The 25,158-nt window shown below is 38.5% G+C and overlaps 1 protein-coding gene across 5 annotated transcripts in view; it reads right to left on the bottom strand.

Moving 5' to 3' along the window:
• The window catches only part of LOC120784015 (CUB and sushi domain-containing protein 3-like), a 160,438-nt gene that overhangs the window by 112,420 nt on the left and 22,860 nt on the right, over positions 1–25,158 (bottom strand). For all 5 annotated transcript variants that reach the window (XM_040117427.1, XM_040117423.1, XM_040117425.1 and 2 more), the window contains exons 10-23: positions 24,319–24,645; positions 23,431–23,625; positions 22,908–23,046; positions 21,992–22,179; positions 18,998–19,186; positions 16,629–16,745; positions 11,419–11,634; positions 9,831–10,019; positions 8,600–8,769; positions 7,238–7,394; positions 5,080–5,271; positions 3,485–3,611; positions 2,097–2,299; positions 248–439 (exon numbers count right to left, since the gene is read on the bottom strand). In XM_040117427.1, coding sequence (XP_039973361.1) covers positions 248–439; positions 2,097–2,299; positions 3,485–3,611; positions 5,080–5,271; positions 7,238–7,394; positions 8,600–8,769; positions 9,831–10,019; positions 11,419–11,634; positions 16,629–16,745; positions 18,998–19,186; positions 21,992–22,179; positions 22,908–23,046; positions 23,431–23,625; positions 24,319–24,645 — 2,601 coding nt within the window. The remainder of the gene's footprint in view (positions 1–247; positions 440–2,096; positions 2,300–3,484; positions 3,612–5,079; positions 5,272–7,237; positions 7,395–8,599; positions 8,770–9,830; positions 10,020–11,418; positions 11,635–16,628; positions 16,746–18,997; positions 19,187–21,991; positions 22,180–22,907; positions 23,047–23,430; positions 23,626–24,318; positions 24,646–25,158) is intronic.

Genomic DNA, 25,158 nt, shown 5'->3' with positions numbered 1-25,158 from the left:
TCACATTTCTGAAGAGTCTTGTTTATCCTCAACATATTTTTAAGACATCAGTGAGAGAATTATAGTCTCTGCTGCAGCCAGTTAATAGAAAAACTCCCTTGCTTCCTCTGCCTCTCACCATCTCTCTTTCACTCTGATCCCCTACACTTCCTTCTCTCCCCCTCTCCTTCAATCCATATACCTCTCTGTATCTCCTCCACACATCCCCCCTTCTCTCTCTAACTCACACCATCTCCTTCTCTCTCACCGATGCAGCTTGGAGGGCTGGGTTGCCAGTAGTATCTATTTTCCACTTGGATGCAGGTGATTCTGCTCTCGCCCTGCAATTCATATCCCGGATCACAAGAGAAGGTCACTGAGTCACCAGGCTCCCGTCCTTCCCCGTTGCGACTGCCATTCATGGGAATACCTGGATCTCTGCAGGCTGTCGCAAGTGAACCTGAAGGGCAAACAGGCTCATGTGACTCACGCATACAACGCACAAGTGCATGCAATGTACAGGGAATCAATGAGCACAAGAGAGCGCAGACATACAAACACAGTTTCATATCGATGGTAGACAGCTGTCACGCTGAAACTGTAGCTCAAACAGTGTTACAGCACAGAGCAGATTACTAAACTGATATAAGTCAAAATCCTGCCGTGTTTTCCGAATCTGTTTTCCTAAACCACAGCTGTGCAGCAGCCCATAGCTACAGGAATGATCTGGTAAAACCTGATGGATTCTTCAAATATTCCTATCTTGACAGGCTTTACTGAGAGATTTAACAAAGTTAAGTATATTGCATTGTGTTGCTGCTTCTTTCCCAAAATACAAACTACATCTAGCAAAAATACATCAAGTGAAAATGATAAAAAATACAAATGTGAATTAAAAGGCAATGGTGATCATATTGTATATGAAGTGATTCACAGATGATATACATAGCATAATATAATTGATTATCTGATTTCAAAATGTAGGTGCAAAATAATCAGTCAATAAGATTTAACATCTGTGAAACAAGGGATCATAATGATCCACATTGTAATAAAGAGACACTTAACCTCAATTCTACATAGACAATGAATATAAGTGTAACTTCATCCCCAGAATTATGGTTATCTTCACATTTCAGTCTTTGAAGAGGTCTAAGGAAGTTTAACTTAACACAACCAGATTCAACATTTGGCACTTCTATTTCGTAGCCGTCGAGGACATTTCCATATTTACGTGAAATCTAAACTAACAATATGAATATATTTTACTACAATTTTTATATTTTTTATATTTTATTATATTTTACAACTACTGCTACCATTGTCCTTTGGGTTCTCACAACCACTTGCCTTAGGCAAACCAGGTATTTAAGTACAGTATGCATCTCCAGAATTGATTCCAGCTTCAAACACATGCAGTGAATCCTGTGTCCCTGATTTTTACATTAGGCTGCCATGTCTGTATACTAAAGAGAATGAAAAAAATAAATAATTCATCATACATGGCATACATCAGGTGTTATGGAAATGCTACCCTCAGGCGCTTGGTTTTGACAATACTCATCAGCAGAACATGTAGACGAGTGAGAATGTACTGTGAAGTGTGAAATACATGGTATTATCACTGCTCATCAAGACACAATTAAGGATTACATAAAATGCTTAGAGATCCACATGACATGAAGAGATGACAAAATCAAAAAACACCATCATTCAGTTTGATAACTTGATATCATCTGGGGACATACTGATTAGAAGTCAACAGGGAATGAAGCTTCAATATACTCCTTACATGCTTAACATGCACTGTGGTGACAACACTTACAGTCTGTGATGATAATCTGTAAATATATTCTGTGCCATATTAAGTGGCAGTCAAAAGAAATCAAATGTATGTATTTATGTAAAGATGTATTTAAACTGTAAAAAAGAAAATAAATTTTATTATGACTCATTCCTGAATCTTCAGACAGTAAACAATCTCGACATACCTTTACATTTACATATAAACTGGGTAATAATCCTGATGTTTTTCAGCTCTTTCGAACGACCCTTACTAAGAGCAAAAGGAAAGTACACACCAACAATACATCAACCTCTCGGAAGGACATACTCACTGGAGAAGTCAATGGCAAAACCAGACTTGGTGATGTAAAAGTCAGTCTCAAACTGAACGGTGACAATGTTGAGAGTGGAGTGGATTCCCTCAGGCAGCAGCGAGCCGCTAACCTCCTTCAGAGACATCTCATTATCAGGAGGCCCGTCCCAAACCTTCAGGATGTCGTGGGATGCCTCTGTGTCAAATGCAAGAAACTGGAGACTGGGAGAGGTGAAGACAGGAGATTGTTACTTTGACTTTAGTTCAGTTAGGTCAGTTTAGGTCAAGTCACTTCATTACTTTAAAATACAGTATGATTAGTGAGACTGAGATGCTTTTAGTTTACGTGACAGTTTATTCACTCGTTTAGTTGGCTGTGATAAAAATAATGTCTGTGCTCACTTGCACAATTTTGCATCCTTAATACAACCAAAAAAAAAAAGGTTTTCCAAGAAGGAAAACAAAATAGGTGCTGAACTTGGCGAAATAAAATTTAATTCAAAGGAGAGATCTATCTAGAAACTGTCTCCATGCTTTTGGGCATTTCAGTTTAGGTTTGGTATCATCAATCAATTTTTGTCAAAGTCAGAAATACAAGAGTGGAGACTTGTCTGCAATCTTATCAAGAGATAAACTGAAGCAGCTCCTCTGACAAAGAATGTGTGGCTGACTTTATGAATCATACCATGTTTACTTCGACCTGTAAGCCAAAATGAGTTTTACTTCACAAAAAAATGCTTCCATGTCCCGGGACAATTCCCTTGGGTGCTGTCAGTAACTACAAAGTCCCTCTCCCAATCACTGTTAATGGAGCGGCTGCAGGCTGTTTCTCTTGATGACATCTAGCTTTAGAGGAATTGTTTTCATGTTTAAAATCCTGACTGAACTTTACAACATCTCAGTAACATCTATAGGTTATTTTCTTCTTTAAGTCTTTTGAAGTTAAGTCAAATTAAGATGACCTCAGATAACTTAAGATGTGTTTAAATCAACTCCCATCAGCTCAGTTCTACGCAAATTCCTCCTGTATAAATTGCAGTCTCCTGATAACGTCAATCAAATTCCCTTTACTTTTAATACACAAATCTAGTATCCCACTGTTGGTTTAAAATTATTTTTGATATGTTAGTTTCTTTACATGACTAATAATATAAGGCCCAACTATATGTTTTTTTTCCACACCACCATATTTTATGAGTAATGGTGCTCAATACAGTTTGGAAATTTTGACAAATTATTGCACATCTCCATAAAAATATTCTAAATTATAATGATTTTCTAAAAAGTTAAAAATGGCTTGGAGTTATACAAAGAAAAAAAGAAAACAATTTTTCATTTATAATGGATATACAGTATATGCATAAACTGTAAGTGCTATATAAACATGTTAGTAGCAACTTCAGTTACCTGACAATGTTGCCAGAGTTGACCTCAATTGTCCAGGTGCACCTCAGGTTGTTGTCGTACGGGAAGGGATACCCAGGAGAGAGGATACGCCCTGTAGACTCACCCTTGAAACTGCCACCACACTCCGCTGCATGCACACATACCGAAATGAGACCAAAATACATAAAGATCTCCATATGCAAGCTTGAAAAACAAGAGATGCAGACACATGCAAATGTGCATGTAATGAAACCAAATACAGCAAAAATGCTGTCAGAGTCCAAGCTCACTGAAACTCAGAATCTACAATGTGGACTAATGAGCAACAGTTTAAGCCCTGCTGAAATGAACACTTTTCTTTTCCTCATAAAAGATAATAGGACTGCAACAAGGACTTCTTGCCTGAACAGATATACTCACAGATGCAAACTTGTTTGGTCTCTAAGTATGCCTCCTAATGATGCCATTAATTAACTTTAAAAAGACTATGTCCAGAGAATATATAGGCTGGGCTTTGGACTGCAGGGAGGACACTGCTACAAATGTTAATGACTGAAGGAATATCTTATCATCCAATCTATGTGGTCTCTCCCCTGATTATCGTCTTGCTATCTATATTACAGAACAAATGGCATTTAATTAATAGGAAAACTGCATTAGATTGCCACAGTGGTAGGCTATAATCAGTATCATAAACCTTAGCAAATGTAAAGGTCCTTGACAGGAGCCAGGATGTGGCCCTGGAGAAATGGCTGGAAATCCCTTTTCACATTCAGCTCACAGATACAAAGCTCACAGCTAATATTGACCATTCAGTGATCCAGCACAGTTAAACAGTTAATCAATAGACTTATTTAGCTTTTTTTTTTTTTTGGGATTGTATTGAACATGCCACAATGCATGACCTAAGCCCTTTTACCGAAAAAGGAAGAAAATACAGTACATGTTTCACTGAAAAAGGCAGTGGGACACACTGGCATTTAAAGTGCAATTCTGCACATGTCCGGAATTTGTAAATTATGTTTTACCGTAATCCATCACGGCTGGACATCAACAAACAGACATGGCTTGACAACAGAGTCTAGCAGCAAGCAGGTTACAGCTTTATCATTTCTCTGCCTCTCTGTCTCAGCATGTTCTGAATATGAAGCTACAACCAAGACTGTTCATTATGTCCATGACTCAATCTGAGATGTTTTTACTTCTACAAAAATGGTGATCAATTGCTTGTGAATTCAAATATCTAAATTACATATGCTACAAATGAAACAGAGAAAGAGAAACACAGTGAAAGCTCAATTGCAATTCAGATTACTTCAGTATAGTGTTCTTCATGGCTCTATACAGCCTGTTTTTCCATCAAGAACACAAAGAGAGATCAATGATTCGCAATAAAACATCAGAGCTGTTTATATTCTCTTACAAAATGACGAACAGTGTATTTTCTTTTAACGCAGTTCAATTAAGTAGAAATCATGTAGGGATAAATCCTTGGGATTAACACCTATCTGAGCAATGCTGACAGTGTACCTAGTCTGAATAATAATATAAGATACTAGAAAGAGAGAAAGAGATGGACAGAATGTCTAGACACAGAGATAGGCAGAAGGGATTACCTATACAGGACGGGAGGTGGTTGTCCCATGCTCTTCTCTCCCCAGTCATGCACTTGAGTATGCCACTGCCATGCAGGGTGTAACCTTGATCACAGCCGAACGTGATCGCACTTCCAGCAAAATGACCCTGGTCACTAACTTTGAAGCCAAACTGTGGCACACCTGGATCATCACAGTTGGATAGCTCAAAGCCTGGACAAGTAAGATCAGAAAAAAAAGAGAGAAGGGTAGAGAAGAATATGAGTTGAAGAATGACATAATACACAGACCATGAACACAAACAAAGACAGAACTGTGAGTCAGCATTAAGACCAAGTCCATTGGAGAGCAGCCATTCTGTAAACCAACATCATATTCCCATTTATCTGTATTGTAAAGAGGTACTGATTGAGCTTTTAGAATTAATTTCCGGTTGAGGACAAATGAGAGCTGGGCTTACAGTGCCATTATATTACTTGGCAGTAAAAGAATCCTTTTGAAAAGAGAGCACAATTAGACGTTCACAATTAAATGTTCAATTGAGTGTGGACATTTACCAAGATTGAAAAACAGTTCATCCTCCTAACACTTTAGGGTATTAGAAAAGAAATAAAATAAACAAGCCACAAACAAGAAAATGTTGTCATAACTCTTTAGCTCACCATGTCTGAAGTTGACCATGGCCTTTATATGTGTTGCTCTCTTTCAGGTATTAAATGTAAGTGTTCTGCTATGCAGCAACAGTGGCCGCACATAAACCCAGCTGTGCTGATTTATGATCTTCTCTCACAGCGAGGTCCATGCCCATGCCAGATATGCCCAGTATAAATCTCCAGCAGTTACTCTTCACATTTAGAAAATTACCTCAGCGCTTTTGGTAGAAGAGTCATGAAAACGTGATCACATTTCATGTTCAGACAAGATTTAAGCTGCCCATACCCCACCTTCTCCTTGCTCTCTTGCTGTTCATACATCAGTCAATCCTCTCCAAGCTGAAAGGGGCTATTCATTCTGGTTGAAATGACCAAGCAAAGACTGCACTTTGAGATGGATAAATGGTGCAGGCTTGCATTCTGCTATCTACCTTGTGCACATCCCTGGAAAAATCAGAAATGAAATCCAATTATGTGACACTTAATTATGGGTAATTTTGTATCTCAAAAGGCATCTTATAATTAAACTGTCATTTCTTCTGAACTATTTGAAGATGCATTTAGATGCTGCAATGGCAGTTTATTTAGTTGTTGTAAATGAGTACACATTCTTGAATACTGTATATTTTATTATTATCTTGCAGGTCTGTCAGGATCTAAAACCTCTAACAGTTTACGAGTAATGCCAAACTGTACTCTCTCGTAAACTGTTATTTTATTTGAACTTTATTATAACTGTTTGTTCCTGGTACATTTAGCTTAATTATCAAAGAAATTAAATAGCTAGGGTAGGCCTAGTAACAACAAGTTAGTCAAAAATTCCCACTAACTATGCTGCATTCTACCTTACGAAACCCACGGGTAGGAAAAAGAATTGCAGGTGAAAACACAACAAGACTTTAAATTGAACTGCTAAATGCAATGTTGTCAAAACATTCTCTTGTCACAGCAATAAATTAGAAACAGTTAGCAAACATACATAGTCAGCAAGTCAATTAGGGGGAGAAACAAATCCCATCTTTTGCTGGCCCGCCTACAGCAATGACCCAAACTTTCAACACACACACACACACACACTCACACAAATGTAAAGGTACACACTGTCTACAGTGCATGCACATACGCACTGCTAACACACACACACACACACACACACACACACACACACACACACACACATAACCACACCTGTTTTAAAAAGATGCAGTTACGCAGACATAGATGCTTACTGCATGAGTGGAGTGCAAGGAAAAGAAGGAAAAGGGATTCACATAGAGGAAGGAAGAGGGAGGGAAAGGGAGAGAAAGAAAAAAGCTAATTTTCCTGCAGGAATGGAGCAGAAACATCATGCTGTGTTTAATGGATACCCTGACAGTGAACGACACAGTGAAGCAGGGCGAGGGTCAATTAAAATTTTCTTTAAAATTCTACTACTTGAAATGGCTGGCTCCTGAAGTGAGGCTAAATTCACTCGTTTGGAAAAGCTTTAGGGCTGTCCTGCCCGAGGGAAATGAAATGTGACTTACTGTGGTATATGAGCCGGAACCCCACTGCCGTCACCTCTTGGTCAGAGTAGAATTCAAGCCACAGATAGTTGGAAGTGCTGGTGAGGGACAGACCTTGCATCACCGTGCCTGTGTAGGTACCAAGGAGTGGGGCTGCACCATCCCTACCATCATACACCTGATCAGAGACAGAGAGGGACATGATGCAGAGTTTTGCTGCTTACAGAGGATATAAAACATACAATAAAGTACAATGATAAAATTAAGAGTTAAATATTAATACTTAAGAAAGAGAGCAACAATTAAAAAGAAGCTATTAGTACTGTATATCCTGTTTTATATGGCAACTCTATTGAAAAACCAATGTCCTAAAGAAGATGTGAAAATTAGATTGGAGTGATCGTAATTCCTCCCAGTATCTTGATACTGTGCCTCTGTAGGGCTGAATTATCCAGACTGATGATGGGATTCATGATGTCCAGTGCATTCTCCAACCAAAGAATTAGGTACTTGTATTGCTTTACTCGGTTTTGTGGATTTTTGCAAAACATAATTCCATTTTTAATCTTGATTTTTTATTCTTTTTTTTTTTTTTTTTAAATCAAAGAATTTACAATCACAATTTTGATCCATGCACCTAATGGAAATTCTGTGTTGAAGAAGTATCATTTTAAATCCGCAAGTACGAATTTCCAGCAGTGTACTGTACATAATCTTTTCTGACTGACATCTGTGATATAACAAGAAATGAAATACAAGGCTCTGGGCCCCTCCTATGAAATTCTACTGAGGCATTCTTTGTTTTGTTTTGTTTTGTTTTGTTTTTCATTTTCTTCAAGTTGATTTAGCTCTCTAAGCATGTCTTTCCACATTTCAGATGTTCAAAAAATGAGTAAGAACATGAGGTCAACACAACTCCATTACTAAAAACACAGATAGTAGGCTACAATGCTGTTAATGGAAGCATTACACAAGACATCTGCATCCCAAAAAGAGTGCATTCCAGCTGTGAAGTGGGGACAACGTAGTCATTTGCATTACATCTGTGGTGCTTACCCAAACTGTTAAAATGCCCTTGAGCAAAGAAATGAATCCTTTCCTTCCCAAAGGGATGCTGCTGTTGCTGCTGCTGTTGTTGTTTGACCTTTACTCTGACTTCCAAGGCAAAACAATTCTGCCTTCTGCCTGGTGCTTTCCAGAAAATCTTTTTTCTATTTTCCTATGTTGTACATAATAAAAAGCACCAGGTCCTGGCGCACATACTTAACCATTAATTAAAATATGACAAATTGATTTGAGTTACTTCTTAACCCAAGCCCTCTGTTTGTTTGTTGGTTATCCATTTTCAGAGAACAAAGACGAGTGACTGCATTGTGTCTTTACCTTGAGGATGTCACCTTGTGCAAGTTGAAAGGTGCTGGCAGTGATGTTGATGCCTTTGCCTGTTTGGACCTGAATGCTGTACACACATTCATGGCTGTTGTCATAATTCACTGGATAGTTTGGTGACAGAAGAACTCCCTCATTGTTGGAGACTGTCGTTCCACACTCCGCTGCAAGAAAACCAACACACAAACATAATCAGTTAACCAACAACAGGAACTGCAAAAACAGTTCCTAATCTCCACTAGAGTTGCAATAAAATAAGTACACTTGAGTTAATAGACATTATATAACAGATTTATCAGCATGTTACCTAAGAGATAAAGGTATAATTCAAAGGTTTATTTGGATGATCCTTATTACTGAGTCATCCAAGTGTCCATTCCTTGAATTACTTTAGTATTGTAACAATCATTATCAGCTGGCAATGACACATTGTGAAATGTTGAGTAGATTATTTAACGCTCATTGTAAAAGACAAAAAAGTAGAATACTTTCCAAAATTAACTGTTCTTAATCAACAAGTAAATGGACATCAAAACATGCTATGCATTTTTCTGCATGGTTTATGTACACCTAGAAAACACATGGCACAACTTTAAATGTATTTGTTTTACTTTAAAACAAGAGCATGCCTGCTTTAAAACTCATTACCAATTAAAAGAAGTCACTATAAGCCCTTGATAAATATTTTTCCTATGTGACTCCAACCACTATTATTTTTGTAAAATTCATGTGATTATAGCAGTCCTTTTTCTAACACAGGGCTAAACTGGTGTGCTAGAAGCAGGGTTGTGCAAAAACATGTTAAGCACTCCATCACAGGGTGTGATGGGACTAGTTCAGATGACACAAAGTCTCTACTATGAAATGGCTAGAACTCTGGAGTAAGCTCTTAAAATGTGTGAGTAATGTAAGTGAGCATCTCTGGAGGGAAAAAAAAAAAAAAAAACAGTGCAGTTGTATTGTCCCTGAACTCCTCTCCCTGGAACCTGCCCTTGGAGCACCCTTCAGTGGAAATGAGATCTCACATTACATCAAATCAGTATTAATTACAGATCTGAGCTTTTAATTGTAGTTAATTGCTTTTAATTGAGTTCTTGAATGTTTAATAAAAAGTTTGCATCTGTGCCAAATATATTTAAAACCTGAAATTTGCTAACACGGTAAATTCTGCAATACACATACATAAACAAGGAAGAAAACAGAATAAAAGCAGCTGACCACGTACCCACACACCTTGGCAGAGGGGCACTCCACATGCGACGGCCACCTCCCAAGCACACAATCTCCCTCGCCCCCTGTAGACGATAGCCTGTGTTGCAGTAGAACGCCAGCGAATCACCAATTCCAAACCTGGAGCCTGTGTGCCAGCCAAACCGAGGTGTTCCAGGGTCCTGACAGGGTTCGAGATTATACTCTGGAAACACGACAGCCCAAACAATAAGTTGCAACAAATAAAAATGTTATCTTTCCCACAAAAAATATTATTAATATTCTATTACAATAATTTGTTACTTACTGTATACTCAATATTGCCAATAATCCCCATGGGGAGAATCAGCCTGTTCTCTTGCTCGCACATTCAGCCAAAGACAACGATATCATAGCTTGTGGGGATTAACTGTCTTGCTCAAGGACACTTCATCAGGTTGGGATACATGTTAAAAGCTTGAACCCAGGATGTCTGGATGAAGGATGGGCTCTCTAAAATCTAGGTCACCCCGTCTGCAGCATTATTATATATGGGCTGTTGGTGGCCTTATCATTTAAGATGTGGATGCAACTCAGGCTGCGTAAGAAGAATAAGGTCTTACTCCCGGCAGCATTCTTCTCACGGCCTGTACCTGGCATTATGCAGAGCTACGTAGGCCTATTGATTTCAGCACAGCAACACCTTACAGCAGGATGTGTCCTGACAGCATTGGCAAATTTTCATCGAAGGTCATAAAAGGTTAAAAAATGAATTCTAATCAGGAAATCTATAGATGCTAATTACAGAGCATGCAAGGACATACACACACAATCACAAACTAAATGTCATGAATATTCATGGCTGCATAAGTTATGCTTCACTTCACCACACAGCAGGGAAACATTTAGCCAGAATGCTGATGAATACTCTCTCTCTTTTTTGACTTTACGATGTCTCTCTCTCTCTCTCTCTCTCTCTCTCTCTCTCTCTCTCTCTCCGCCCTCTCCATCAGCACTGCTCACTCATCACCATCTGTCTCATCTCCTTTCTCTCAATCTCCCTCCCTAAGCCTTGTATCTCCACCTCTCTCCATTTCTCGATTCCTTAGTCTCCAAATGGGGGCCCCATTATTTCTGTAGACCCCCCTTCTCTTTTCCCTCCGTCTCCTTCGTCCTGAGGATACTGACCCACTTGGCATGCTTTGATGATCATTCCTATCATGGTCAGACACCCTCCACCCGCGTGACCTCGTTGTTTCTTAATTATCCTCCTCTGATCAGCACAGCCTGAGGCATGGTCTACCTTAAGCCTGCTCCCATTTCCGACCGACAAACCACTTCTCACTCTACTTTATGCATAGTTTAGAGAGGCTTACTACTTTTGATCTCATCACTGAATGAGCTGTCTTTCTCTTTCCATCTGTCTGTCTCTGTGTCTTCTTCTACTTAAAAACTCCACCCACCACATTTTTAGCATTCTCAGTCCTCCTTTCTTCCTCCTCTAGACAATTCATACACAACTCGTCCTTCCTCTTTTGAAATCTTCCCTGCCCATCCTTACTTTACACGTACCAACACTTCCCCTCCCTGCCTCCTACACACAGAAACCGCATATGCCTTCATACCTGAGAAGGAGATGTTGAATCCCTGCAGTGATATGGAGAAGTCAGAAATGAAGCGTAGCTGGGCCTTGAAGTTCCCATACAGGCCAGCGTTAACTGGCGCAGGCCTCTCTGAGCCGGTGAGTCGAGCCAGTGGCTGAGCAAAGCTGCCGTTTTCTGTTATCAGAAGGTAGTCATGATGATCCTCCAGGTGGAAGGAGTGAAAAGTGAATTGGACACCTTGGAGGAGAAAATAAGAAAGTCCAGTGTTAGAGGTTTTCAAGAAAACACAAAGAATCATTGATAAAGATACAGAGAGAGCTTTGAATATAATATGTAATGCATAAATTTTCTTTCTCATGTCCTTACTGACCCCATAAGGTTAAGAAATACATTGTAAAATACCCTGTAGGGCACTAACTAGAATTTAAAGCAATGGCCTCAAACTGAATGTGACTATTCAATATAAATTTTAGCTATAATTTCAAATGTCATTATCATGATATTAGTTTGGTTTTCACATCAATCTACATAATGCATTTTTCTTTCATTTATTGATTGCTTCAATCCACAGCAGGACAAGGAATGGGCATACTATAATAAATCCTACCAAAATTATCATTCTTAAATGAAAATGAAAAAAGGAAAATGTTAACATTAAAAAAGACACTGAAAGATTAAAAGCAATTTCAAAGTCAACAGAAAACAAAGTGAAAACTGAAAAAAAAAAGTTTGATTTGCGCCGATGGCCTTTCTTTTTATGAAACTTCCATGAGAATTAGTCAGTATTTCTCACACTTTGGCATCTGCCCACCTTGTACAAGTTTAGAACATCCCTAACTGGCCTAGCAGGCCAATGCTACAGATACATGTCAGAAGAGAGAACATAATCAGAATAATGACAGAAAAGCTGCTATAGCAGCAAATAAAATCTATAAATTGTTTTCAGGTTGGTCAGAAATATTCTATCAAAAAAACCCAACAACTATTATTTAGGCTAGTAAACAAGATCTAGGGCTGTACAACCTGCTTCAATTTTCCCACTGTAACTCAACACCCAATAACAACATTATTTCATCCATGATGGCCGGCTGGCTGCTTTTCAGTACTTTCTACATTCTAATGCCATCTGTTGAATCTCTTCGAATATGACTCTATAATGTCCTTCATTATGTTTGGCTCACTTGAGAAAGCAAGTCCCAAATGGCTAAAAAATAAATAACAAAGAAATGATTGATTGTGCTCTGTAAAACAACAGTTCTATTACAGAGAGTAAAGGCAAATGATCAATTAATGAAGAGCCATCCCTTTGAGGGGACATCCCAATATTTTAATACAGTTGGTATGAGATGTTAGTATTTACAGGGTGGAATACTTATGTATATACTCTCCCTAAAGATGAATTTGTCTTCCAGTCAGTAGCCACAGGATAAAGATACACAGGGTAAATCACTGCCATGATCAAAAATGTATAATCTGTTTTCACATATAAAGCAAGAGCTTTACATTTTTCTTCATGCAGCCTTTGCATCCACTGACAGGAAGCATGTCCTACGTTTCAGAGAGTTTAGATGTAAATCTGAACTCATCAATATAATGAAACCCATCTAAAGAAAATATATATTATATAGGACATGGAAGTAGTACAATGGCTACAGAATGGCAGTTTTTATGTGAGGTTTGAGGTTAGCCCCACACTAAATTCATTAGGCATTTTGATTAGCTGAGCCTACACCATATTAGGCCTTGTGTTAATTTTGACTACAATTAGTCAATTAGTTTGAAGTTTTCATCATTTAGAGTTGTCAATCATTTTTCAGTTGTAGGTGAAATTGAGTTTCATGCCTTCAGTTATTGTTAATTGTTAAAGGAAACATGTAAGAAATGAAAAGTATAATGCTGTGGATAGGAGAACTAAGTGATGTAATTAGATACTCCACTACTTTATTGTATGTTAGTCTACTCTCAGAAGCTACATATGAAGTGTGAAGTGAACGCAAATGTAAAATTAACCCCTCAGAGTTACTTGCATTTATGTATAAATTTGTCTTCAAATATTATCAGCTGTTCATTTAAGTTACACTTACAAACAAAGACAATCTATTAGAACTAATAATACACAATACATTGTATTGTTCTTGTCTATATTGACTACATCATTCAAACATTCACACCATAGGATGGAAAGAGTATGTGAACCCCTCGGCTATTGACATCAACAAAATCTAACTGATGTCATCAGATACCAAACCTTAAGTCCAATCAATGAGACAAGACTAGAGGTCTGGGTTAGAGCTACTTCGATTTAAAAGTGATTCATTTTGAGCTTGCTACTCACAAGAAGCATCTGCTGATTTGAACCATGACTTACGCAAGAGATCGCAAAAGACTTATGATCAAGAATTGTTGATTTGCATGAACTGGAAAGGGTTACAAAGTTATGTCAAAGATTTTAGAAATTCATCAGTCCACAGTGAGACAAAATGTCTATAAATGGAGACAATTTAGTGCTGTGTCTACTCTCCCCAGAGGCAGGTGCCCAGATAAGATGACTCCAAAGGCACAATGCAGAATGCTCAGTGAGCAAAAAAAGAACCCCAGAGTAAAAACTAAAGGCTTAGAGGAAACTCTGAAGCTGGTAAAAATCTCTGTTCATGAGTCCATCATACGCAAATCATGGTGCATGGTTGCATGGAGCATGGTGTCCATGGCAGGACACCACAGAGGAAGCTGCTGCTCTTCAAAAAAAATCATCACTGTGTGCCTGACGTGTGCCAAAGAGCATCCTGACACTCCACAATGCTATTAGGAAAATGTTTTATGGACAAGATTTTGTGATTAAACTAAGGTTGAATTGTTTGGGAAGAACATGCACCACTACAGGTGACATAAAAAGGGCACTTCATACCAACATGAAAACATTATCCCATAGGTGAAGCACGGTGGAGGGAGCATCATGATTTGAGGCTGCTTTGCTGCCTCTGGGCCTGGAAAGCTCACAATCATTGAGGGGAAAATGAATTCCCAACTTTATTGCTGTATCTTACAGGAGAGTGTCCACCAGCTAAAGCTCAGCAGAAGTTGAGCGATGCAGGAGTACAATGACCCTTAAAATCAAAGCAAATCTACTACAGAATGATTTCCAACAAGACTAGGTCAAATCATAATATGTGGCTGGACCATCTGTTTGCTTCTCTCCTACTCTCTGTGTTCACATATACAGTATATTAATACAGTGAAATTCTCAATAAAGCTGTTCCCATTTACATGTTTTTCTGTTTCTTTTGTCAGACAAGGAAAAAGGTATGCCTCTCATAGAGAAGTGTGCCTGCGGAGGGTTAGCCTGACCTCGCACTCGCAGGGCAGTACTGGCAAATCTTTTTGACGGAAAGTAGCTAAGATTTCTCCAAAACGTCGCTCAATTTGTCGCTTCTTTTGTGAAGAACAGTTATTAAAAGGGGTGTGTGAAAATTCTATAAATCTAGCGACAAAGGCACTAAGTTGGAAACACTGCCTATAAACGCATGATAACGTATAAGAAACTGTTCGCACAAATTAATTTTGAAAGGGCAATGGCCAAAGGGGAAACTCCAACACTCAGCCGACCAATGGCGTAACTTCAGCAGTCAGTCACACGGCTGACCAATGGTGTAACTTTATCAATCACTCACTCTATCACTCACTCTATCACTCACTCTATCACTCACTCTATCACTCACTCTATCACTCACTCACATTTGCATTCATAGGGCTGGCCCTGCAGTTGTGATCCAGCCAACAGAGAAAATCTGCATTTTGGAGTGGTCCAGTCAGAGCCCAGGCCTCGACCCAATAGAAATGCTGTGGAATGACCTCAAGAGAGCTGTTCACACCTGACTTCCTCAGAATATGGCTTGGCTGAGGCTGTTCTGTAGGAAGAATGGTCCAAAATTCTTTCTGAACGTCATGCAGGTCTGATCCGCAGCTACAGAAAGCACTTGTTTGACATTATTGCTGCCAAAGACCAGTTATTGAATCCAAAGGTTCACTTAATTTTTCCACCAGCACTGTGAATGTTTATTTTCATGAAGAAAATAAATATTATGATTGTTTGTGTGGTATTAGCTTAAGAGCATTGTGCTTGTCTATATTTGTATCTTATTAAATCACATTTCATGACTTATTAATGCAGAAACCCAGGTAGTGTTCACATAATTTTCCTTGCCAGTGTACAAGAAAAAGAACTGATAAGGAATTAAACAATTGGACAATTCTGAGGCAGAAATTAAAAAAATGCTTATTTTTGTTTTTATGGAGTGGAGTGGAGGGATTGCTCGTACTGAGACTTCAACTATCAAAGGTGACTCTTCAGAGAAAATATAGGTGCTAGATTTGGATCAACTAGAAACACTATGGTAAAATACAGGGATAATGCAGCTAAGTGCTAGGTGACTGAGATTAGCTCAGTGTGCTTTTCAAATGATAATGATTATGAACGTCTGGGAGAACTGGTTACTTATCACATAAGTCACAGTGAGTGCTGTGATAATGGAATTATACTAATAAAATAAAGAATAATTTGTGAATGAAACTGAAATACCAGAATGCTCTTACCAGATGAACCACTAAATGTCAAAGCTGTTCATCAAATGAGGTAGGTGAAAAATTGCTATCCAAATGAGGAATGTATAAAGCTGCCTACTGTACAACGGTGCTCAAATAAGTACAATAAATGGAAAAACTGCTGATAAAGAAAAGCTACAAATTAAACTGAACTCTCTGATGCTAGACCACGTTTTAAAGCAGATAGTTAATTTTTCAATAAGTGAACACCTCAGAGTGTGATATTATCTCCACGCAGAGTTTGGCCAGTTGCCCATGACGAAAAAAGTCAGTGCATTTAAATTATCTTTACTCAGTAATATATATGCTTTATGCACTTCTCACTTTATAATAATAAATGCCTGTAATATTCTTGGAATCCGTTGAGGGGGTGTTGTTTTTATTTTTAATTTCATAATTTGGCCATTTTTAGGACTTAAGTGTGTCAAGTGAGTGGTAAAGACTATAAAACATATGCTGTTACTGAGGAGCAGTATGTGAATAATTCACACATGTATGAAATTGATATATTTAACTAACGTATAGTTTACGGGTTCCTAAACAATAAAAGTCTTTAGACCCAAATTTAAAAAATTAAATGTACACTTTTACACTGAAAAATGTATTATTTGAAATTAGTGGGGTTTTCTTACCTTTTCCATGGCTGACTTCTACAGTCCATGTACAGTTTAGAGAGTTAGGATACAGCTCTGGGTAGCCAGGTGATAAGATGATCCCTCCAGGTCCCCTGACATCCCCACCACATGATGCTGAATAAAAAAGGAAGATAATGAATGGTAACTGTTGCTGAAAAAATGAAAATTGTAAATGAACCAATAAATCCTTCACCTGAAGACAGAGGAGCGATTTAAATGAATAATGTATTTGAGTCATATCACATCCTGTCCTGTTATTTTTGTGAATACCTGTAATTCTGCCAACACAATATTTTTTTTTTCTACTCTCCCTCTCTCCAAGCCAGCCCCACTGCCTAACAGGACAATAAATTATTCATTAATGCAGTTATCCATCTATATTTTCTTCTCCTATGTTATCTTAAACTTAAAGACTGAAAACGATAACAATGCACAACAACATACACAAGCATATTCAGAGGATTAGAGCATCTTGCTTCATTTTGATTGTGGCTTGAAAGTATTTTGAATTTTTTCCAAATAGAAACAATCATCCCAGCACAGTGTCCAACTACTTTTCAGGTTGGGAAGATAATCCAGAAGCAAAACTCGGTGGGTTTCAGATGAGGTGGTAGAGACTGTTAGCTAAATCAACAACACTAATGTCACCTCAGCAATATGACTTTCATGCATGTTGACTATTGACGTATAGTTTACTGCCAGAAAGCTTGTTATCTCATCATAGGAAGTTAATGAGATAAATCTCTAACCTCATGGGCTGCTGGGGCCCGGGCGGTTAATGCTAGATCCGTGTGAAGGTTAACTGGTCTAAGTTGAATATCGATCAAAAAAACAACTATTTTCTTATGCTGTCATTGTGTTTCAACTAAAAGTTTTTTTTAAATATAGTATTACTGAAATTTGACAAGCTTTGTTTTTTCTTTTCTTTAAGTCTGTGTCTGTGTGTGTGTGTGTGTGTGTGTGTGTGTGTGTGTTTGTGTGTGTTTGTGTGTGTTCTTTGGCCTGAATGCCCTAAGGGTGGCATTGCAGCCATATGCCCAGATGCTTTCCTCAAAACAGCAATCGCTGACAAATATTAGAAGTAGAAATCTTGTGCATGTACATATTTTCAAAGTAATGAATGTCAGATGATGTTTTGGAGAATCACTGAGATGCCTGAGGCTCCACAGCTGCACACACCCACCCTTCTCTTCTCTTTTCTCCTTCCACCCTTGGGCCCTCCAGCAAGCACAACACATCAAGGCCTGAATCCTTACCCACCAACAAAATTATATCAAATATTTTATTAATGAGCCAAAATTACATAAAGTCATTAAAAGTGGATGAGTACACTTGGCAAACAATCTACTTCAGAAGCACCACAGGCAGAGAGCCAAGGCATTTGGCACCAGTCTTGCACACACCTAGGCAAGAAAATGCTCCAAGATATAAAATGAATTTTTCAGGGAAACCATTGAGATGAAGCTGGATAACATGGCACTGTATACTGTATGCATGGTATGGAGCTCCCTGCCAACCCTTCCATGTATTTTATTCATTTTATTCTTTCAGCTGAGTGACCTGTGACTAATGAACATCATTTACGGTTTGTACACTGCAATAATAAATCGCCACAGTCGTCCTTCAGTGTGCTTCTAAATCGCACAAAAGGCAAAACTGTACAAACACAACCCAGGGAAAGAGATCGTGTGAGATACAAAGCTATCAGAAACATGCTGAACTTCACGCTTTGAAGTTGAGCATACTCTGTCTTCAGTATTAAATGATTCATAACACCCTAGGTAAGTTGTTCACACAAGGAGGAGTATATTTGTGGAATAAAAAGCATTTTGACGAGCGTCTGTTTAGTCAGTCAGACCTGCTGTGGGCAACCCATAGTCACTTATGCTTGCGTCATTACCTCTTGCCAACAAAACCACGTTTTTTTTTGTGAGTTTGTCTGTTTTTGTGTTTTAGATTTAAGAATTAATACAGCAATAGAAGGAGCTGCTGTAAGAACCCTGCTGCCTTTTGCAAAATTTATTTAAAAACATCTTGGCAGTTACTAATAGCAGCTACTAGTGGCAGCTTTCCATATTTGTAGCTAAAAGACTGACTTTGTATACATACTGTATCTGTAAATACAATATTTATTTGAATTTCTCTCAAAGTAATGCTGACATCTTGGTGAACTAAGATTTGGTAATGTATAAAATTTAATCAGGACTTAAAATCATAACCAGGTCAATTATTAGATGTATTTTCCAATACTCTTAACATTCATGGATTGTTTCAAGGACAAGAAGGTTGATCTTTGTATTTCAGGGTCATTAGGCTCTGAGGTGTTCAAAAGAATCATATCATGGTCAACACCTCCGTATACGTACCATCACAAGAGGGCAGTGGATGGCTCCAGAAGTGGTTCTTCTCACAAACCAGTGGTTCCTCATGGCTCAGCCTGTATCCCGGCTCACACTGGAAGGACACCGTGGCGCCGATAGACAGGTCATGGCCTAACCGTACACCATTCACTGGGATACCAGGATCCATACAGGAGTATGTGTCCAGTGTAACCACTAGAAAAATTAAGATCAAACAGTTACTTCTTGAATATGTTTTGAGACATTTTTTGTACACCTTGCTTTGGCAATTGAATTTAACTAATGTTGTGTTTGATTTTTATAGCAAGTTATTTTTGATCACAAACTTTATGTAGTGTCTAGTTTTTGTGTTATAGTATGGGTTACCAGTTATCATTATCAGTGACTGATAAGATATAAACAGTGGGGTCCAAAAGTCTGAGACCACTGTATATATGTGGGGAAAATGGTCAAATAGCCAATGAACCTATGTTAACCAACAGACAACATTGGTTTAGTGCTGGTGATCATGTCATTTTCATTGTTGTGTTATCAACCGGTTTGTTGCAAAAAAAAAAAAAAAAAAAAAAAATAGATTTTACAGTTCGCACCCATCTATTTTTAGTCTCAAATGTGAAAAGCTCGCACTGTTGAGCCCTGGTACATATTATATATATACATATATATATATATATATATATATATATATACACATATATACACAGACATACATGCGATATATATATAAAAAAAGATATATTAGATATATTTAGATATATCTATCTAAAAAGCTGTAGGTGCAACTTGCTATCACCTTTTGTTCTCTTTCAGAGGTGTCCTGGTTCTAGTCCAATTTCTGGTGCTGCAGTAGTTTCATGGGACTGAGCCAGTCAAAGGACTTAGACATATCAGCAAATAGTATCCTGTTCATTATGGGATTTATGTCTGGCATCAGTGACTGTAAGCCCAGCATGAAGTTCATTTAAAAAGGTACATTACCCACTGGGAAATGTGTATAAAAGAACACCCACTGCACAATTAAATAGCACCTGATATACACACTCAGCAAGTCAAACAAATATTGTAAGATCTGACATGATTCAAAACAGCACTGTGATAATTGTAGTCCAGCAGGAGACATGTAAGTTTTGCTGAAGGGCCTGCAGAGGTTATTTATTTGCCATGTGGCAAAACAGTGTTAACAGTGTAACATAGTTAAGGCCTGGCTTGTAGTATATGGTTTGTGAGCTAGAGATTACAGTCATCAACACTAATAATCTGAATAACAGCCCAGACTGACATTATTAATGTGATATTAGGACTCCTACTTTGTATTGCTAGGCCTTGGTAGAAAACTTGTCTCACTCTTCTTGACTAATATTTGATGTTTTTAGTAAAAACACATGATGTTTTGCTTTAACATGTTAGAGAAGTAGAGCATTAATTGATCACTGCTGGCCACTAGGGTGCAGGAATTAGGTGAAAAAAAAAAAAATTCACATTCATCCCTAATCCTACGTCCGTAAAACACAAACAAGAAATATACCATGCAAAAATATCGATTAACCAGAAAATCAATGTCCGGGAGTGAAATGACAGAAAAGATACATTGAATATGTGGGCCTAATTATGATTCGATAACATTTTATACAATTTTTAGTAAATGACTATTTCTAATACCCATTATATACAAAGGGTATGATGCATTGTTTCTGTGCCTCAGTTTAATCAAGGCATAATCCACTACAACCCTATTTTGTAAAACCAATTCTACAAATGACATAATAAGACAAAGGCACTTGTGGTCTGCTTTCAGTCAATTATGCAGACCTAATAACAAACTATGTCTTATGAATAACATCTGAGTGACAAGGGTAGTGCAAACAATCGTGAAAATATATCGACTCAAGGTCCAGGTCGGGCTGGTGAGGGTTGAAACTTGGTAGTGATTGGCCAGAGAGCCAAGTACGGAACACGCACATAGCAAGCTCTCGTGCACATTACGAATGACAGGTACACAGAGAGGTCCGTTAAAAACTATGGATTTTCGGACAGTCCACCAGCCCACTGGGTCCCAATATGGCCGACTTCCAGTCCGACCCTGACAATAATTATTACGGTAGTTAGTCAGACTATTCGATTACATACATCTGAGAGCTAATAGTTCTCTTTCCTTGCCCAGATTTTCTTAAGCAGTCTGTGCACATAAAGTCAACCTTCTCCCAGAAGCTTGGGGCTACTGTTGTGCCTGACAAGGAGCATTAAAGTGCAAGAATACATTAGTCAAACAGTGAACATGGGGACTTGGATTCGGGCAAGTCCCTTCCCCCACAGGCATATTGTCATCTAGGATCACAACTCCAGACAAATGTGCTTGATCTATTCCTTTGTTGTCCCCACAATTCCAGTGAACTTTCTGCTATTTACTTTAAGCATTTGTTTACATTTACAGCACGAGATATATTCAATGAGCTACACTGATTAAGATGTAAAGCTAACTTTGTCCTCAGGTTTGGCTTTTATTTCACCGCTTCTTAACCTTTCACACAACAGGTCCTGCTAACATGCTAACATGCTAACATTGGGGTTTTTAAACTTCTGCTCGGCCTGAAATAATTGTATGAAGAATTAACATCAGGTAACAGATAATATAAGATTCACAGTAGCAGTGTTGACAAAAATAATCATTGTTTAAGATTCTGTAGTCTCACTCTCCAATTTTTATCTCTGAACCTAACCTGAAACACATCCTCAACACAGTTTGGTCTTGACACATTGTTTCAGAAGCTTTACGATAGTGTTACAAGAACAGAAGACCAATTTAAATTTCTAGTGTCATTAATCACTGTGAACCCGGACGTCTGTCCCTTTAATTTGTTTCATTAATTTGACATACAGTATCAAATTTAAAATTAATTGAAAGTTTTCGAATATCTTTATATTGTTCCAAAAAATTTTGCATTCATAACTCATCCAGTTTATGTTCTGCAGTGCACGCAGGCAATAGCAGTATAATCTCACCTTCATAGAAGATCTTGAACCCACTATTTGATCGACTGTTATCAGTGGTGAAAAGCAGATACAGGAAGTTACTGCTACTAAACAGGAACTGAGGGACCTGGGTTCCATTAAACGAGCCAATCAGAGAAGAGAGCAGGTTGGGACCATCATGCACTTCCAGGAAGTCATAGCTGAGTTCAGTTTGAAACCTTTAAAGTAAAAAGAGAGGGGAGAGGGAGTTTCAGAGTAGACAACTGTTTGTAATCAAAACAATGCTTCTAGTTTGACAGATTAGAGTATTTAAAGCCATTTAGTCTTTTCTGTCTCTACATCAAACAAGTGACATGAGCAGTTCCAATATCACTATTAATGTAGAAAAAAATACTTTCCGACATTTTCGAAATAAGAAAATCCACGCCTCTCCATGTTATACACAAAGAACTTAAAAAAAGATTAAGATATTACTTCCTGTGTAACGCCAGTATAAACTGCATAAACTAAGCATAGGAACATATGCATAACATGTGAACATTTAATGGTTTTGCTTTTTAATGTTAAGAAATACAGATCTTAAACCCAGAGTTTTTTTTTCTTTTTATTGCAGCACTCTGAGGAAGGAGCGGGAGCCAGCAAGCAATATAAAGAAATACTCCAGGCTTTCATCATTTTTGGAAACTAGGTCCAGGTCTGCGTTCCAGTTCCTATGAATTTCTGTTTGTAACTCAGAGGTTTTTACAGGATTAAGAGTAACACATCTGTGCTGCACATGTACAGTGTGCGTGTAAATTGGTATGTTTTGTGTAGTGCTAACATGCAGTACAGTATGTGGATACATACATAAGGGAATGTGTGCTGTCTCCACTTTTGTCTGTGTCTTTGTGTAAGTGGGTGTATCTTCGTTTCCACGGTTGAGTTGTTGCAGTACTGTCATACAAACCTGTCAAAGCTGATCTTGATGGAACGTCCCGGTTCAGCCTCAATGACCCACTCACAACTCAAAGAGTCTTTGTAGTAGCCTGGCCACCCCGGGGAGAGGATGACACCAGACGGCCCTGAGTAGTGGCCCCCGCAAGGAGCTGGAGGAGCAGAGAGTTGGAAGAATGGTGGGAAGGATGGGAAGGATAAAGATATTGAAGAGTGGGGGGGTGTCAGAAAGAACAAATATAAGGAAAGGAGAGGAGAGGAGAAGAAAAGTTGTTTTAAAGATGACAGCACTCAGTAATCGTTTTGTACAAATGTGAAAAAAATATTGGATGAGTCACCAAAGGCCTGGAGTTACACAAACACCTGAGAATAAGATAAATCTAGCCCAGTTTGGGTGGATTCTGAGCTGCATGTTCCATTTATAACCCACTCACTTTTTTATCAAAATCCCTTCTGTTCTTTTTTTCTTTTCCTAACTCAATAGTTGATCTATCTGTCCAGCAACCACACAAATATTACCTATTCCATTTCAGTACCTTCACATTTGGGAATGAGTCCGCTCCACATCACCTTGCCTTCTTCCAGATGGCATGTGATGGTGTCAGCCCCTTGCGTCTTGATGAAGCCCTCCTCACAAACCACAGAGATAGAGCTCCCAAGTTGGAAACTGTCCCCAAAGCGCCTGGCATTCAACGGTATGCCTGGGTCAGGACACTCATTACGCCCGAAAGCTTGGAATGAGAGGAAAGACAACAAGATCTAGTGGCAAACGCTCTTGTGTGAATAAGGAATCGGGAGCTAAGGGAAATGGATGTAGCTGTCTGTCGAACAGAAAAAAAAATAAAAGAGGTCTGGTCTGCACTACAGGGGATGACAATAGCCTCTGTTTTAAGAACTTGTTTTGCCTGGCCAACAGAAAAAAGAATAACAATAGCGTTTTATTAGGTAATGAGGCACAAGAGTTAAGCACTGTATGTAATCTCCTACTTGCTGCTTTTTGTTGAGGCACCTTAAGATCACTATGAGGTACATAGAAGATTTTGTTAAAAACTGAAGAAATCACTTAAAAAAAAAAAACACACAAAAAGGACCAGAGTATCAATTGTGAGTGAGAACATTCACATTCACAAAAATTACAGGTGCTGTTGAACTTAATTCCCTCTTTATTATTCATGAAATATAAATTATAACTAGTTTGCACAATAATTGCATCTCTAAAGATAACTGCAAAATAATTAACTGCTAAATAATGTACAAATTCAAGCTGTCAGACAAACATCTTGAATTTCAAACAGACAGTCTTGATATTTGGTATGAGTGATCTACACTTATCACACTAATCCCTAATCCTAAAAGGAAATTTGCTTATAAATGCTTTTCTATGATATGATTGTTTGATTTAAATAGATCTAACAGTCACTTACTGCTATAGGTGATATTGAACCCCCGCCCAGACATAGAATGATCAGCCTGAAACTCAAGCTGCAGTACGTTGCTGTTGGACGTCAGGTGGGAAGGAACTTCAGCCCCTGAGAAGCGTCCTAGTATTGTGGCTCCTGACTGGTCCCCATCTTTGATAGTGAGAAAGTCATAGGGAGGCTCCAGGTCAAAGTCATTGAAGGCCAGGTGGATTCTGGAGCCCGGCTCAGAGATAATCAGCCACACACAGTTGAGGTTGTTCCCGTAGCCGTCTGGGTAGTCAGGAGACAATACCGTCCCCATGGGAGCAGTGAAGTTGGAGAAACAGGGGACTGTGTGATGGAGGGTGCAGAATATATTAGTAATGATTTAAAAATTTAAAAATCGCAGGTGAGGCAGTTTTCCTTATACCAACTCTGACAGTTACATGACAATCGACACTGTGGATTCTGCCATGACCGGATCAGGCACAAAGATCAGTATAGAACAATGTCAGTACTGTATAACTAGCTCAGCAATCATGAGATGGCAATGCTCCCATGGGTGCTGAATAGTTGGAGAAACATGAAACTGAAAGGCAGTGGAGTATAGGAGTTAGTGTACAAAAATACAGACATAGAACAATATAAGTGGCCAGGAATACTGCATACTGTCCCAGTTGACAGAGTGAACTTGAAGAAAAAGGAGACTGGATTTTTGGCTGGACTGCAACAGCAGGGCCAGCCCTATAAACAGAGATGTCTGTGACTGACTGACTGACTGATTGATAAAGTTACACCACTGGTCAGCTGAATGCCACGTGGCTATGTGTTGAGTGTTGGAGATTCCCCATTCAGCGTTGCTCT

The sequence above is a fragment of the Xiphias gladius genome, chromosome 22 (assembly GCF_016859285.1).
Source record: "Xiphias gladius isolate SHS-SW01 ecotype Sanya breed wild chromosome 22, ASM1685928v1, whole genome shotgun sequence".
NCBI lineage: Eukaryota > Metazoa > Chordata > Actinopteri > Istiophoriformes > Xiphiidae > Xiphias > Xiphias gladius.
The sequence above is the reverse complement of the archived record's forward strand: the minus strand, read 5'-3'. Positions and strand labels throughout refer to the sequence as shown.